The following is a 15,557-nucleotide window of genomic DNA, read 5'->3' as shown; positions in this document are numbered from 1 at the left end:
AAGTTAATATGAAGCTCTTGCCCAACAAACTTGCTTCTCAAATATTTTGGGGGCTTTTTTTGCGATAAGCAAGAGGAAAAGGCACCAGAGTGTTTGGGATAACATTTGCTCGAAGCAACATCTTCTGACCTCCCAGAAAACAGATCAAGAAGTAATCAGGTTGTTGGGGAGTGATCTATAAGAAGACTGTCCAGATGCTGAGAGACTAGAGAGAGGAATTTGAAGGAAGTGGGAGATGCCTTAAAATTTATGAGATCATCTCCAAGATCAAAGCAGCGTCAGAAACAAAAGGCCACGTCACCTTCCTAAAGGACTTCCTGGAGATGTCGGATCAGGCCAAAGACCAAGCAGGGAAGGAGGAATTTGGTTCTGCCAGAATAAGTGAGAAGGAGTCTGATGAAGAAGAGGCTGAAGGTAAGGAGGAGATAAGTGAAGATGTAGGGATCTGAAGATAATCCAATTGTATGGTGATGAAAATAGTGTGGTACCAAGGTTTCTAGTCCTCAAGAAACTCAAGGGATCGTTGGATTTTGAAGAAATACTGGGATTTATCAAATTCAGGCAGGTGAGCTGATTTCATTCTGCCTTTCCAAGCTGTTCCACTGTGCTGGGGAGGCAGTCTCATTCACACCATCCATTTAAAGCACATTACTTCCCCCAAAGAATCATGGAAACTGTAGGGAATCCTAGCTTTGGGAGGAATAAACTAAAAGCCCCATGATTCTTTGGGAGAATACAAGTATTTTAAATGTATGGTGTGAATGTGACACAGAGAGATTCACCTTGTTTATTAAGCTTATCGGTTGCTTTTTTAAAACACGTAACTCAAGAGTGACAGACTGTTCGACAGTGGAACAGACTGCCACAAGAAGTGAAGGACTCTCCTTCCTTGGAGGTTTTAAAGCAGAGGTCAGATGACCATTTGTCACGTATGATTTAGCTGAAATTCTTGCGTTGCAGGTTGGACTAGATGACACTTGGAACCCTTCTAGCTTTACAATTCTGCGATTCAATGACTTACAACAACCGGAAAGCACTTTAAAGAACTGCTCCAGCACTGTTATCTACTCGGCTTATAACTGAACTGTGACTATTATAATCCCCGCCCCCCATATCAATTATTTTGTGGCAAGTGTGGGTTCAAGCCCCACATTGGGCAAAAAAAAAAAGATTCATGCCTTGCTGTGCAGGGGGTTTGACTAGATGACCCTCGTGTCCCCCTCCGACTCTACAATTCAAGGATTCTATGAAACACGTGCAGATCCACCTAAGAGTTTTCCCAACTGGCCAGGGACGAAAATCCTACTCTTGGTCTGGTGAAGCAGTGTAGCCTCCAGGGAAGTGGGGGAAAAAAGCTTTTCAAGATGAGCCTTAATCAACTCCCGACGTCTTGCAAATCCGGAGGCCGTTAAAAGTCCAGGAGCAGTTTGCAACCAGACGATGGCAACCCTGAGGCGGCAGGGGTCATAGGCAGCCGCGTGGTCCGCGGAAGACTTCGCTCTCGTGTGAAATCCGCCTCTCTCGCTCCGCGCGCGCGCAGTCCCCGCCAGACACGAACTTTTTTGGGGGGAGGTGGGGGCGAGCAGGAAGGAAGGAAACAGGTGTTAACCCTTCCGCAGCCGCCCTCCGTTTAAGAGCCGCCGCCCAAGAGCCGCCGGCCAGTTTTGCCCAGGACTTGGCAGGCGAAGAGCGAGCGCTGCGCCTCCGCGTTGTCTGCGCGCCGTCCCCTCCAGGCTCGCCAAGAGTTAACGCGGGAGAGCCGCGTAAGGAAGGGGGAGGGCGGGGAAGCGCGACAATAATAGGAAACCGCGAAGGGGTGGACGCCACTTTGCAAAAAAGAAAAAGAGGAAAAAAGGGAGACGTTTTTCCATGAGCTTTTCTTCTTCTGCAAAGGAGGCGGCCGGCGGGACGCGCGCCATGCGAAGCGCAGCCGCCTCCGGAGAGACCCGCGTCCTGCCCGAGCGAGGTAAGATTTGGGAGAAGGGGACTGGCTGGCTGTGGGTGCTGGGTCTCGGCGAGGTCCGGTTTGGCTGGGTGCTCTACCACGTGTGAATGTAAGAACGACACGCGTTTGCAAGTGCTCGCGTCAGTGAACTCTCCAGCGTGCATTCGACGGGACTCCCAGCTTTGCATCTCCGTTAATGTGGGGGAATGGACTGGCATTGCGCGGGGGGGGGGGGTCGTTCTGTGGAATTGCCTGTGGTTTTTTTAAAAATGCAACCCTATGCAGGCTTACTTGCAAGCGAACCCCATTGTGTTCAGTGAGGCTCTAGGAAAGCATGCGCAATTGCTCAGGATCATAGAATGGTAGAGTTGGAAGGGACACCGCGGGCCATCTAGTCCAACCCCCTGCATGCAACGCAGGCATCTCGACTCAAGCATCCATGACAGATGACCATCCAACCTCTGCTTCAAAACCTCCATGGAAGGAGAGACTTGCCACCTTTAGCTCTGCTTGGCATTTGCCTACCCAATTATATGGGTATTGTGGGGCTTGGGGAGGGGGCTGTGCCCTGGATCTATTTGCTGGGATCTCAAAACCTCAGCCTGCCCCCTGAATGGATGGGGAAAGAAAGTTCAGAATAGACTGTGCTAATCTGGAGCAGCAAACTCCCCCACGGATATTGTGATGTGCTGTGTGTAGTTGGTGCCCTCCTCTCTCAGCTTCCTCCATACTTAGTGCCTAGCAGTTGAGCATGCAAACTGTCCTGCAGGTCCTGGTCTTTGATTCCCGAAGGCTCCTTGCCACATGCCAGTCAGTGGCTGGTACTGCAGGCAACTGAGAACGAACTTGCATTTGTTTGGCGACAAGCTAACTTCAGTTGCGGGAGCTAACTTCCGAGGGCTGCGATGGCATGCGCTTTCACTGCCGGCAGTGCAGACTCCACTGAGAAGGCGATGCCTGGGATGTTATGAAGCATTATGAAGCGAGGCACAGGAGAAGATCGGAATGAATGAATAAGATGTACTAGAGATATGGGCAGTGCATAAACCATATCCTGTTATTTAGAGGTATGGGTGCATCGCTGAGTTTGTTGATGGTGTAGAACAGTGTTTTTCAACCTTTTTTGGGCAAAGGCACACTTGTTTCATGAAAAAAAATCACGAGGCACACCACCATTAGAAAACGTTAAAAAATTTAACTCTGTGCCTATATTGACTATATATAAAGTAATTCTCCCACGGCACACCAGGCAACATCTCGCGGCACACTAGTGTGCCGCGGAACAGTGGTTGAAAAACACTGGTGTAGAAGTTGATATGCTGGCCTCGAGAATGGGAAATGTTCATAAGATGGAGATTTCCCCAAGTATATCTGTGCAATGTTTTTTTAAAAAAAAAATGTGCAAAAAATGAGTGATTTTCAGGAGCCAAAGATCCCGCTGCTTTCTGTGGAAACCTTTCCCAAGGGAGCTCCGTGGTTAGATTAGAACACTTGTCTGACGTACTTGGTATCGAGTTAGAAATGGTAGACTCCAACAAGAAAGTGGTTAGTGGATGGTTTAGTGCAACCGAGGTACTAGAACAACTATTAGTTTCTTTTAAAAGAGGGTGTCCTCTTCCACCCCCCCTCCCAGGGGGAACTGCAGGGAGGCAAACTTGAGAACGGACGTCAAAGGAACAGGACATAAATTTGCTGGAGGATCCAAGCTACAGAGTTTAAAACCCTGCCCTGTCTGGGGACAGTAAGCAATTTTCACCCTGTTCGTTTCGTCTGATGCCCTCAGTTTATTTTCCTCTTCATCGTATGTGGGAGCATCTTACTTGCTCGAAACCCTTTTGTCGATTGGCAGCTCTTGTCCAAAGTCCGCCAGGGCCCCTTCAGCCATCGGCTTCAATCATATGGGCTCATCAGCTCTGAAAAAGGATTGGTCCTGTTTGAGTCCATGGGACCTGAGAATCTTCAGAGCTCTTTCTGTCGTAGGGCATCCCTGTGCCTGTCGTACGTGTGGGAAGCAGGGACGGCTCCACTCTGCTTGCTGTTGCCTCTCACAACTTACCCATCCTGGGCAAAGTGTATACGTGTACTAGCTGTATGCGCATCGGTGCGCGTGGCGCGATTAGGAACTCTGGAGGAGGCATCATTACTGGACTGCATGTGCAACTTGTGGGAACTTAGGTCCTGTTTAGAAGAATGCGTGGAGGTTTGAAGAAGATGCAGAAAGTACAGATCCCCTCCCTCTCTTTCATGCGTTCACAGGGCTTATGTAAGAGCCCAATTATCTTAAATTCCTGAATGTGGTGTGTTTCTAGGGATAGCAATCTGGTAGAGGACTGCATGATTTCTGGGTCTGGAGGTGGGTTCCAAGCCTGACTCAGATTCGTACTTTTGAAACTTCGGTACGTCACGTTTAAATGACGCCGTGCCGATGCAGCCATTGATTCTAGGCTTAAGGTACATGCCATTTGAAATTGATGATTGTGTATGTGTGTGTGTGTGTGTGTGTGTGTGTGTGTGTGTGTGTGTGTGTGTGTAACTTAAACTGGTATGTCTTGTAACTCAATGGGAAAGGTCTTGTGTGATTTGGACTTTGTTATGATACTCACTCTTTGAAAAGTCAGTATTATTCAGCCTTGAATGAAGGGTATCAAATGAATAGAGTGAGCTTCACTTTTCCCTTTCCTGAAAAGCTTGTAAAGGGTAGTGCATTCCTAAGCATATTTTGATTATATATTTTGTGGTTTCATATTTTGATTTTGTTCTGTGAACCGCCCTGAGGCCTCCGGGTATAGGGTGGTATATAAATTCAATTAATAATAATAATAATAATAATAATAATAATAATAATAATAATAATTTCACTGGGATTTACCAGTGTGTTCAGGATTGCAGCCTTAGTGAAGGTTCTAGCTTTACTTCCTCTGTCAAGTTAATTGACCACAATGAATAGTGTGGTCACAATGTTGTGGGTGCCTTCTGTGCTCTGTTAACCCTCAATTCCATATCTCCTTTTACACTTATTTCCCCCCTCCAGCTAACTTAATTGTAGATTGCAAATCTTGCACAGATACGAGTTGGGTTCCTAGAATCCATGGGACAGAAATCTCCAGACTGCATGCAGGGCAGTAGCCAAAGGCCATTTTGTTACCTCTTCCCAACTCCCAAATAGAAAGTCCCGGGAGACTTGCATTTTATTTCCTCACTTTCTGTTAGCTTTGCTGATTTTTATTTTTGCTGACACCACACTTTCTTCAGTTGTTGTTCGTGACAGAGGGCAACTTCCCCATTATTTTTTGCAAGTTATGCCAGGGATGCGGAAGCGGTGGCCGTCCAGATGTTGCTTGACTACAACTCCCATCAGCCTTGACTTTGGGCCATGCAGACTGGGGCTGGAACCTGGGAAGCTGAGTCACAGGTCCACCTATCCCAATATTGTTCACACCAGTGTTTCCCAAACTTGGGTCTCCAGCTGCTTTTGGACTACAACTCCCATCATCCCTAGCTAGCAGAACCAGTGGCCAGAGATGGTGGGAATCGTAGTCCCCAAACAGCTGGAAACCCACATCTGGGAAACACTGGTCTACACTGACCAGCAGCTCCAGAGTTTTGGATGAGTATTTCTGGAGCATACCTGGGGATTGAACTTGAGACGTCTGCATGCAATACGCACGTCTCAAGTTCAGTCTTTCCCCAGTGGCTGATGAGAATCCAATTTCTTCTGGAGGGGAGCAGGATCCTCACCCCTGAATTACACCTTCCTTTAAACCTCTCTTACAAAGCTAATTTAGGATGGGTTCCACTGCAATCCTAAACACACCTCCTTGCTTACCTCTGGGTAGGCGTGTGCAGTGGATAAATTATCCGGTTCCTTTCCGTTTAATCCTTCCAAAAGTCAAATTTGTTTTATGCATTACCCCCCATGTTCTATGAGACAAGCCAGCAGTTTTAGATTTGGGTCATGTAGACCCTGATGTTGGGAAAGATGGAGGGCACTAGGAGAAGGGGACGACAGAGGACGAGATGGTTGGACAGTGTTCTCGAAGCTACGAACATGAGTTTGACCAAACTGCGGGAGGCAGTGCAAGACAGGAGTGCCTGGCGTGCTATGGTCCATGGGGTCACGAAGAGTCGGACACGACTAAACGACTAAACAACAACAGAGAGTGAGCCCTTTTCTTAAAAAAAGGACAGAAGTTTTAACTTTGCTGCTGTGATCTGATTACAAACAGTATGACTTGGCTTTCGGAGTGGAAATCTGGGCAGCTTTTATGTGAAATGAGATAGAGTTTCTCTCGACCTCATGGCTATAAGCATGAATGTATGAACATGTGTCAAAAGTTCTGAGAGCAGAGGATGTCAATGTGGCCTGTTTTACCCATTGCCTTCCCCTGTGCTACTGAGGTGTTATTTATTGGTTAAATAAACCTAATCGACCATCAGTTGAAGTGCTATATTCGGCTAGGTGTTATGTCCTGATATAGGTGTTAACAGTTTCATAAAAGCTGTTAGCACTTCAGCTGATGCTGGATAAGGTTTAGTTAACCAATAAAATCTGAATAATATACCCCATTAGGTACATCATTTTACTTGCCAGTGGGCAAACTTGCAGCAAACTTGCAGGATTTCATGTTTGGGTTTTCAGAATGTTCACTTTGGACTTGCAACAATAGCATAAAGGTAAAGGTAACAACAACAAAAAAATCACTTCTCCTAAATTAACTTCTTTTTGCCTGTGTCTCCTGCTTTTAAGGACTGTGGTTACTGAGGTTACCCAGAAGGAGCTAGACGTTGGAAGCCGCAGACATTTGGACCTTGAAGCTGGGGGCAGCTGCTGAACTACCTGCTCTACATCGCCTCTTTGTGGCCGTCTGGAGAACTGCAACTCAGGCTGGCACCATGGACTCCACCAAGGACCCCCACGTGAAGGCCTTCAGTGGAGTCAGCGACTATCTCAACTATGAGATCATCATAGAACATTACAACTTCACGGGGAAGCTAAATGAAAAGGCAGACACCGGGATCAAAGCAAGTTCCGCGGTCTTCATCATCATCTGTTGCTTCATCATCCTGGAGAACATCTTTGTCCTTCTGACCATCTGGAAAACAAAGAAGTTCCACAGGCCTATGTACTATTTCATTGGAAACTTGGCACTCTCTGACTTGCTGGCTGGGGTGGCTTATGTCGCCAACCTCTTACTGTCCGGACACAAGACCTACACCCTCACCCCTGCCCAGTGGTTTCTTAGGGAAGGGAGCATGTTTGTGGCGTTGTCCGCCTCTGTGTTCAGCCTCCTGGCCATCGCCATTGAGAGATACATTACAATGTTGAAGATGAAGCTTCACAACAGCACCAACAGTTCCCGTTCTTTCCTGTTGATCAGTGCCTGCTGGGTCATCTCTGTGATATTAGGAGGTCTCCCTATTATGGGCTGGAACTGCATCCAACATCTACAAAGCTGTTCCACCGTGTTGCCCCTCTACCACAAGCATTATATCCTCTTCTGCACCACGGTGTTCACGGGCCTCTTGTTGTCTATCGTGGTTCTTTACTGCAGGATCTACATCATGGTAAGGACGAGGAGCCGCCGGCTGACTTTCCGGAAGAACATGGCCAAAGCCACCAGGAGCTCCGAGAAGTCTCTAGCTCTGCTCAAGACAGTGATCATTGTTTTAAGTGTGTTCATTATCTGCTGGTCCCCTTTGTTCATCCTCCTCTTACTGGACGTGCGGTGCAAAGTCCGGTCTTGCCCAATTCTCCTCAAGGCCGAATATTTCTTAGTACTGGCTGTTCTCAACTCAGCTACAAACCCGATCATCTACACGCTAACGAACAAGGAGATGCGGAGGGCTTTTGTCAAGATTATGTCATGCTGCAAATGTCCCACCGCAGATTCTGGGACCAAATTCAAGAGGCCCATCATTGGGGGGATCGAGTTCAGCCGAAGCAGGTCCGACAACTCCTCCCACCCGCAGAAAGACGAGGGCGAAACTCCAGAAACTATTGTGTCTTCGGGTAATGTCACCTCGTCATCGTAGGAGCTCTCAAATGGAGGAGGCATGGGCCCGCCGGAGGCCGCCGCGTGGAATGGTTCTGATCACTTGTCTCCCGCCAAGGATAGGCTCGAAGGGAAAGGATAGGCTCGAAGGCTATCCTTTCGAGTGTGGCACTTGCGAGGGGAGACGCGGGGACAGATTGTGTGACTTGAAAACATTTCCTCCCTGGAAGTTGGTTGTGTGTCGTTTGGGTTTGCAATGAGGACACTTAGGGTTGTGCCCTATATAACTCCGAAGACTGAAACCTTGGTAAAACGACACCTGTTGAATGAGAGTGGGTGGGGGTGGAAAATACTATTTCCCTCTCAAGAAAAATGTGAACCTATAAAATTAAAGAGTTTACTGGGTTTTTCCTTCTTCTTTTGAGTAACAGCCCTCCCCGCCTTACTGAGCAGCAAGGGGAGCCAGTCTGCCTGTCGATTCTCTTCTGGGCAAATCTAAAGAGAATTTGAGTGTTTTGCTTCAAGATTGGCCAAAGCGCCACTTGACTTTCAATTAAAAGTTGGTGGGAACTGGGACATGGAGGGCTTCAATGGATAGTTTGGAGAGCACTGCCTCCCACTGCATGCTGCCATTGAGTTCCCCTGAATTGAATGGGACTACGCTTGAGTTAGGCTGGGGATGTTTGGAACGGAAGGAGCCCCGTTTGAACCTTGGCATTAAATTGATTTGATAAATGTGCCACTCAATAACAAGGTTCATTTATTGTTAGCAATTTCGATAGCACCTCGGCGCATGAGGGGCCGTACAAACTATTGTCTCACTTATTCTCAGAATAATCCTATCATAGTTTAGGTTGAGCGAGGACTCTAGGAGGCATCTGAAGCCTTGAAAGCTGGATAAAGTTTGGACGAAGCCAATGGTCTGCATTCCACTCCAGATTCTTTTAGATCCCAGAACATTTGCAATTTAAAAAGGTGTTTATAAGTTTGCCGATGTCCACAGAAAGTATTTGTTGTGTTAATTGAATGTAATATGCCACAGCATCAATTGCTGGGCTGTGTATGTGTGTGTGTGTGTGTGTAAATATATATATATGTATAAATATATATTTGACCCGAGTTAAATGGGCTTAATGTGTACAATGTGTAGAGAAGCTAACCAGGATAGTAGCTGTCCTGTGCCAAGAGTAATAGTCTTCCATTTTTATCAGTTTGGGACTCGCCTTAAATCTCATGGGACCTGGGCTGGTTCTAGACACATCAAAGAAGCAATTCAGTTAAACCCGTTGTAAACTTCATAGTGGGAAATCCCTTTGGCGAAAAACGGGACTCCACAGCGCCACCTGGTGTCGCAGTGTTATAACACGCATAAAGTGCTTTATCTTTACGAATGTAGCTGAGTCCCTGGTTTAAATTATTTGGTACCTCTCTCAATCTTTCCCCCCTGCCCTCATCTTCTCCAAAAGGAGTGACTGGATGCAAAGGAGGATAGAAGAGTTGCTGTATTTAAGCTGTGTAGGAAAGGAAATTTCAGCAGGTTGTGCAGATGCAAAAAGTCAGGCCACCTGAAATTACTTTTGTAACGTAGCTGTTAAAAAGTCACCGTGACTCTCTTCCTCCTTTGGGGAGGAGGGGCCATAGCTGAGTTACAGAGCTCATGTTTTGTGTGCCGAAAATTCCAAATCTAAACATTGAAAAGAAATTGGCAGTGGGGTGTTCATAGGTGTGGGCCCAGACCCAGCGGTTGAAGGTTGGTGTCCGAGAGCAATACTGTGGTAATTGGTAATTAATGTACAAATATTGGTTGAATATATAAATGGTTTTTTTTAATAAGACTGTTGGCCTTCTAGTATTCCTAGTGCAATTCTTTTTGTAAAAACAAAAATAGTATTTAACATGTTTCTGACTTTGGTTGTACAATTTGCACATAGCTTCGTTGACCTCTAAATATTAATAAACTGGGGGTTTTGTACAAGTTCTGCCATGAACATTCCTTCTGCCGCATTTTTATCTGTATCTATTCTTACCACCGACTTTTGGACAATTTACAACTCACATTATTTCTATGCCCAGAAGAGGCAGGTCAACATTTGTGTGGTAAAACAGAACACGTAGATGCAAAAAGACCTGTCAAGAGCAGCAAATTCTGGTCAGCGGTTCAACAAGGCAGCATTCAAACCAGGGCAGGTAGCAACTGGAGTAATTAAACTCCCTTTTCCCAGCAGTACATTTGCAGCAATTAAGATCAACCTAAATGCGACAGTGGCAGACCTAGGTCATTCAACATGTCCTGGCCTCAAGCAGGAGGGAAGTGTTTGTGGTTCAAATTAAAGCACAAGAAGCAGGCTCTCTACAGACTTTCACACTGAAGATATTAAAAACCTGGGTGGGGATGACTGGTGGATGGAGAGCAGGAGGCAAGTTCAGCAGTTAGCTGCTTCACACATGCTTTGGGAAAACTCACCTTTAAAGACACCAGCATCGGTGGGCACAAATGCCCTTGCCCTATTGTAGGAGAGAGGACCAGCTACCCTTCTCCTTTGATAAGGCTGTCCTACTGCAACCTCGTGATTTGCATGTTTCCCTTGCCCCTGCAGCAAGAGCGAGTGCCACAGGCCAACGTCCCATCGGATGAAGCAACGGCTTCCGTTTGGCCTGGAGAAATAAGCTGAGTGGCAGATTTTGGGTAAGAACAGGGTGGGAGTTGCAGGGACAGCCTCATTGCGCACAGAAGGAGAAGGGCGATTTCCGAGCTGCAACCTGTTCGCAATGTCAACGTTTGTTCAACCACGCTTGCAGAAGGCAAGACGAGAAAAAAATGCACAAGTCGAAGAGCTGCTCATTAGCGGGTCTGAGGTAATGAAGGGTAGAAAGCAACCCATTTCAAAGGACGCCCCACTGTTTCTCGTGAACACTTCCAATTCTAGTAATTGGGAGGTACAAAAAAAGGACTACTAAAATCACACACACACACACACACACACCCTTTTGGAATTGAATCTTCAGTATCCCAGTGACTCTTCAGTCCTGACATACCGAAGGAAAACCTTTGGTCCCCGTTTCCCTACCATAACACCTCGGTGGCCTGTATATTTTTGTTCACTAGCCATGTGGACCTTTTACTTCATTAAACAGGATAGAAGGATATCTCGTGGATACCTTAGCACTGAAAGCTTCTAATGAACGAAATCAAAAGAGCAGCCCTTGCCAGCCATCTGAATGGTTCACTCTTGGGAAAGCTAGCACATGGTTCTGCTGCATTGATATATATCTACGCTCTGAGGTAAGAATATGCAAGGAAGCTAGAGGTTAGGTATGATCTCCTCCCTGATTCCTCCCCCCCCCAGCCCTGTTTTTGTGCTAAGCCAAGGGAAGAAGGGTGCAGACAACCAGACAACAACGACAGACACTTATGTTAATTGCCTGTGCTAGGAGTGGTGGCAAACAGACTTTTCTTCCGACCTGTGGTGTGCAGGATTGACACCTTGATCAGAATATTCCCCCACCTGATGTTTTCATGCAGAGAGCACTAATATTCTATATCTCGTTTTAATTTTTTTAATTAAAAATACATATACAGAATATATCATAATGCTAATAATATATTGCACAATAATGTTAAATGTTACAACAATGTTTCCAATTTCCTTTTGCTTCTCTCATAAAATTGGACTGCAATCTTTCATTAGGGTTTGCTTCAAAGTTGACCTATAGGACGGCACTGTCCCTTTAATTGCAGATGCCTCATTAATCATACACACCACAATTATATTAAAAATCGTTTTCCCGATTGCAAATGATTAATGTCCCAAGCAATATCAAGTAGTCCTGATTAATTGGATAACTTGAACAGTTTCTGAGAGCCAAATTTCTTTCTTTCTTTCTTTCTTTCTTTCTTTCTTTCTTTCTTTCTTTCTTTCTTTCTTTCTTTCTTTCTTTCTTTCTACAAAACGTTTCTGCAAACTTTTAATTTTGTGCATCTCAAGATGATGTCAATGCGAAACAGGTTTTGTAGCAGATGTAAAACTGTTACAGATGTGTTGTGCAGTGATTTGGAGCTTTGGACTTCGATCGCTTGGTCCTGTATCCCTCCATATGTTGGCGTTTCCTCTCTTCCTGCCCCCTCCACTTCCCTCTCTCTAGGTAATGCCTTGGAATTTTACTGAGACGCACAGGATGCAGTTGGGTTGCAAAGATAATCCTCACCTTCTTAGGCACTGTGCCGTTTCTCTGTAACATTTACGGTGGGAAACTGCGCTGCCTAACCGAAAGAGGTTTTGTAGGTCGCAACCTTTTACTTCCTGGAGGAAATTCCAAAAATGCCCCAAAGACAAAAAGTGGAAACAGACTGGGATTTCTCTCCATCTGTCTGCCTGTACCGGAAGCAATGATCTCATCTGTGATCACTTCCTTTTCTTTTGCTTGTTGGTGGTGATGGTAGGGAAATGTTCTCTTACTGTAGACCTTTTTGAATTCTTTTGTTTCTAAGATTTCTGTTCTGCCCTCAAGATGAAATGGGGGCAGTAGGTGTTGCTGGAAGGGTGACCTCGTAATTCCCCCCCTGTTTTTCACAGCTGTGAAGAAAAAGCTTTGCAAGGCATACACAGTCTACTGCTCCAAAGATAAATAGCTAGAAGGTGATTGAATTAGGGTTGTCACTATATAACATGGATACGAGATGCTCGAAATCTCTCTTGTAATAGAAGAGACAAGACAGCTGAGTCTCACCTATCGTGCCTGTTCCCTTTCCCGCCCCATAGGCAGGCTGGCCCAATACATTTTGGGCCTGTGGCAAACCACAAAATGGTGCCCCCACCACCACCAGCGAAGAACAGACCCTCCGAGTGTCCCTATTTCCCAGGGACATCCCTGGTTTAGAGAAGCTGTCTCAGTTTCTGATTTGATCCCGGAATGTTCCGCATTTCCTTAGGAAGTCCCTGTTTTCATTGGAGAAATGTCGGAGGGTATGGAGTTATCTGACCCCCCCGAGACACCTGAAGGCAATCCTGTATAGGGAAGCTTCTTTTTAATGTTTAATGTTTTCTTATGTTTTATATATATGTTGGAAGCTGCCCAGAGTGGCTGGCGCAACCCAGTAAAGATGTGTAGGGTATAAATAGTAAAATTATCTTTATGGAATGGGGTGTCCCTATTGCTGCTGAGAAGGTGGCAGATCCGGCCTCGAAGGGGTGCATCACAGCCGTCAGAGTTGCCACATCAGCAGCAGCTGGTGAAAACTAAGACCCGGGGGCCGGATCCGGCCCAATCGCCTTCTAAATCCAGCCCGCGGATGGTCCGGGAATCAGCGTGTTTTTACATGAGTAGAATGTGTGGTTTTTATTTAAAATGCATCTCTGGCATATTTGTGAGGCATAAGAACTCATTCATATTCCCCCCCCCCAAAAAATTATAATCCGGCCCCCTCCCACAAGGTCTGAAGGACAGTGGACCGGCCCCTGCTGAAAAAGTTATCTAGTTATCTCTCGCTTGGATTACTGCAATGCGCTCTACGTGGGGCTACCTTTGAAGGTGACCCGGAAACTACAACTAACCCAGAATGCGGCAGCTAGACTGGTGACTGGGAGCGGCCGCCGAGACCACATAACACCGGTCCTGAAAGACCTACATTGGCTCCCAGTACGTTTCCGAGCACAATTCAAAGTGTTAGTGCTGACCTTTAAAGCCCTAAATGGCCTCAGTCCAGTATACTTGAAGGAGCGTCTCCTCCCCCATCGTTCTGCCCAGACACTGAGGTCCAGCTCCGAGGGCCTTCTGGCGGTTCCCTCACTACGAGAAGCCAAGTTACAGGGAACCAGGCAGAGGGCCTTCTCGGTAGTGGCACCCACCCTGTGGAACGCCCTCCCACCAGAGGTCAAAGAGAGAAACAACTACTAGACCTTTAGAAGGCATCTCAAGGCAGCCCTGTTTAGAGAAGCTTTTAATGTTTGATGGATTTCTGTATTTTAATATTTTGTTGGAAGCCGCCCAGAGTGGCTGGGGGAACCCGGCCAGATGGGCGGGGTATAAATAATAAATTATTACAATATTATTATTATTAAAAAGTTTGCTGACCCCTGATATTGGAAGCTGGATCTGCTGCCCAAGGCAATTGCCTCACCTTGCCTCATGGGTGGACCAGCTGGGCCCATAGCAGTGTGACGCAACAGGCAGTTCCCTCTGCAGCAGGTAATTCTGCTGCATCTCTGCCTTAGTGGGGCAGCCATTTTTGGCAGCTGTTCTTCTCTGTCATGAAAAGGCAGGAGTTTCAGCTATTATTATTTTCTTTTTTTTACTACCAAGCGGGGAGAAAGAGACAGGCTTGTGGAATTTTCTGCCTCGGGTGGCAAAATAACTTGGTTGGCCTTGGAGGCTCCGCACATTCACGGTGGTGTGAGTTTGTGGCAGGGGTATTATCAGCAGCTCTGCCTCAGGCACCGAAATGTTTTGGGCTGGCCCTGGCCTCAGGAGTCCCTGAATGATCCCATTGTTCCTGAGCCACGAGTGTGATGTTGGAAGGGCAACAGCAAAGATCGTTCGCTGCCTAACTTAAGGGTTAATTTTGTTGTCCGTAAGTCAACCAGCCAAGAGGAAGGCAGGTGGAGGCGTTGCCTAGCAGCCAGGGAAAGTGGCATGATCCTTAGAGAGGCAGAACATGCTCTGATAGGCTGTCCAGCTGTGAGGGAGTTTTCTTGAAGTGTATTGTACTTGAATCTAACTGCTCTGAACAAGGTCTGTCAAAAAAGAAGAAGAAGAAAACCTCTTTGTTTCATTCTGCTCAAGTTGTATTCTCATCTTTTAAGCAAAAATTTCCCAGGATTTCTCCACTGGACTCTATCTGGTTTATTTATCAGCCAAACACACACACGCCTCCCAAGAACGGTGTGGAAAGGCGAACACTCATTGCTGCTAAGATGGCGGACTGTGGTGAAAAACTCTGCGCCTCAGTTGTGGTTTTTCTCCTAAAATAAACAGCAGAGCTTTTTCTTGAGGGAAGCCAAAGAAAGCCTTTGAATCCCTTTTTACAATATTAGGGAGAGCAACACAGGGACATCCCATTGGGTTTCCCCCACCCTGTGTGGAGTTTCTGTGGCAGTCTGTGCAAATGACAATAAAAGAGATGGGAGAATCCCATGCCATGCCGTACTTTCATATCCATAGGCAGCTGCCGACGAACCAGTCTCAGAACAGCTCCTTCCTCTCCTGTTATCACTATGGGATTCCCCACCCCCAGCAGAGTTTGCCACAGCTATTTCCTTTTGGTTTTGTATTCGGTTGCAAATGGCTTCCTTTTACACTTCCCCTAGCCTTAGTATGCGATCCCTTCCATCTTGTATGTGTTTACCTCTGAGCCAAAACAGTCCTCTTGTTTTAGAAACAGCATACCACTTGGGTGCATTGCTAGCCTATTATGCAGATTTAATATTTATACAGTACCCCACTTTTCCCTTAACGGTATAAAATTCTGAAGAAGAAGAAGAAGGAGGAGGAGGAGGAGGAGGAGGAGGAGTAGTTTTGATTTGATATCCCGCTTTATCACTACCCGAAGGAGTCTCAAAGCGGCTAACATTCTCCTTTCCCTTCCTCCCCCACAACAAACACTCTGTGAGGTGAGTGGGGCT

The 15,557-nt window shown here is 46.4% G+C and overlaps 1 protein-coding gene across 7 annotated transcripts; it reads left to right on the top strand.

Annotated features, from left to right (window-relative positions):
• S1PR1 (sphingosine-1-phosphate receptor 1) lies at positions 1-13,500 on the top strand. Of its 7 annotated transcripts, none has more exons than XM_035123380.2 (3): positions 6-414; positions 961-1,966; positions 6,693-13,500. In XM_035123380.2, exon 3 carries the CDS (start codon positions 6,839-6,841, stop codon positions 7,976-7,978), a length of 1,140 nt encoding a protein of 379 aa, XP_034979271.1. In that variant the 5' UTR covers positions 6-414; positions 961-1,966; positions 6,693-6,838; the 3' UTR covers positions 7,979-13,500. The 7 variants fall into 7 exon arrangements, with proteins under 7 accessions (XP_034979273.1, XP_034979271.1, XP_034979270.1 ...); XM_035123379.2 differs by lacking the exon at positions 6-414 and adding an exon at positions 427-565; XM_035123382.2 differs by lacking the exon at positions 961-1,966 and having other exon boundaries at positions 1-414.
• Positions 13,501-15,557: the final 2,057 nt, after the last annotated feature.

Source organism: Zootoca vivipara, chromosome 7, assembly GCF_963506605.1.
Source record: "Zootoca vivipara chromosome 7, rZooViv1.1, whole genome shotgun sequence".
NCBI lineage: Eukaryota > Metazoa > Chordata > Lepidosauria > Squamata > Lacertidae > Zootoca > Zootoca vivipara.
Note: the sequence above shows the minus strand (reverse complement) of the source record. Positions and strands in the feature narration are given on the sequence as shown.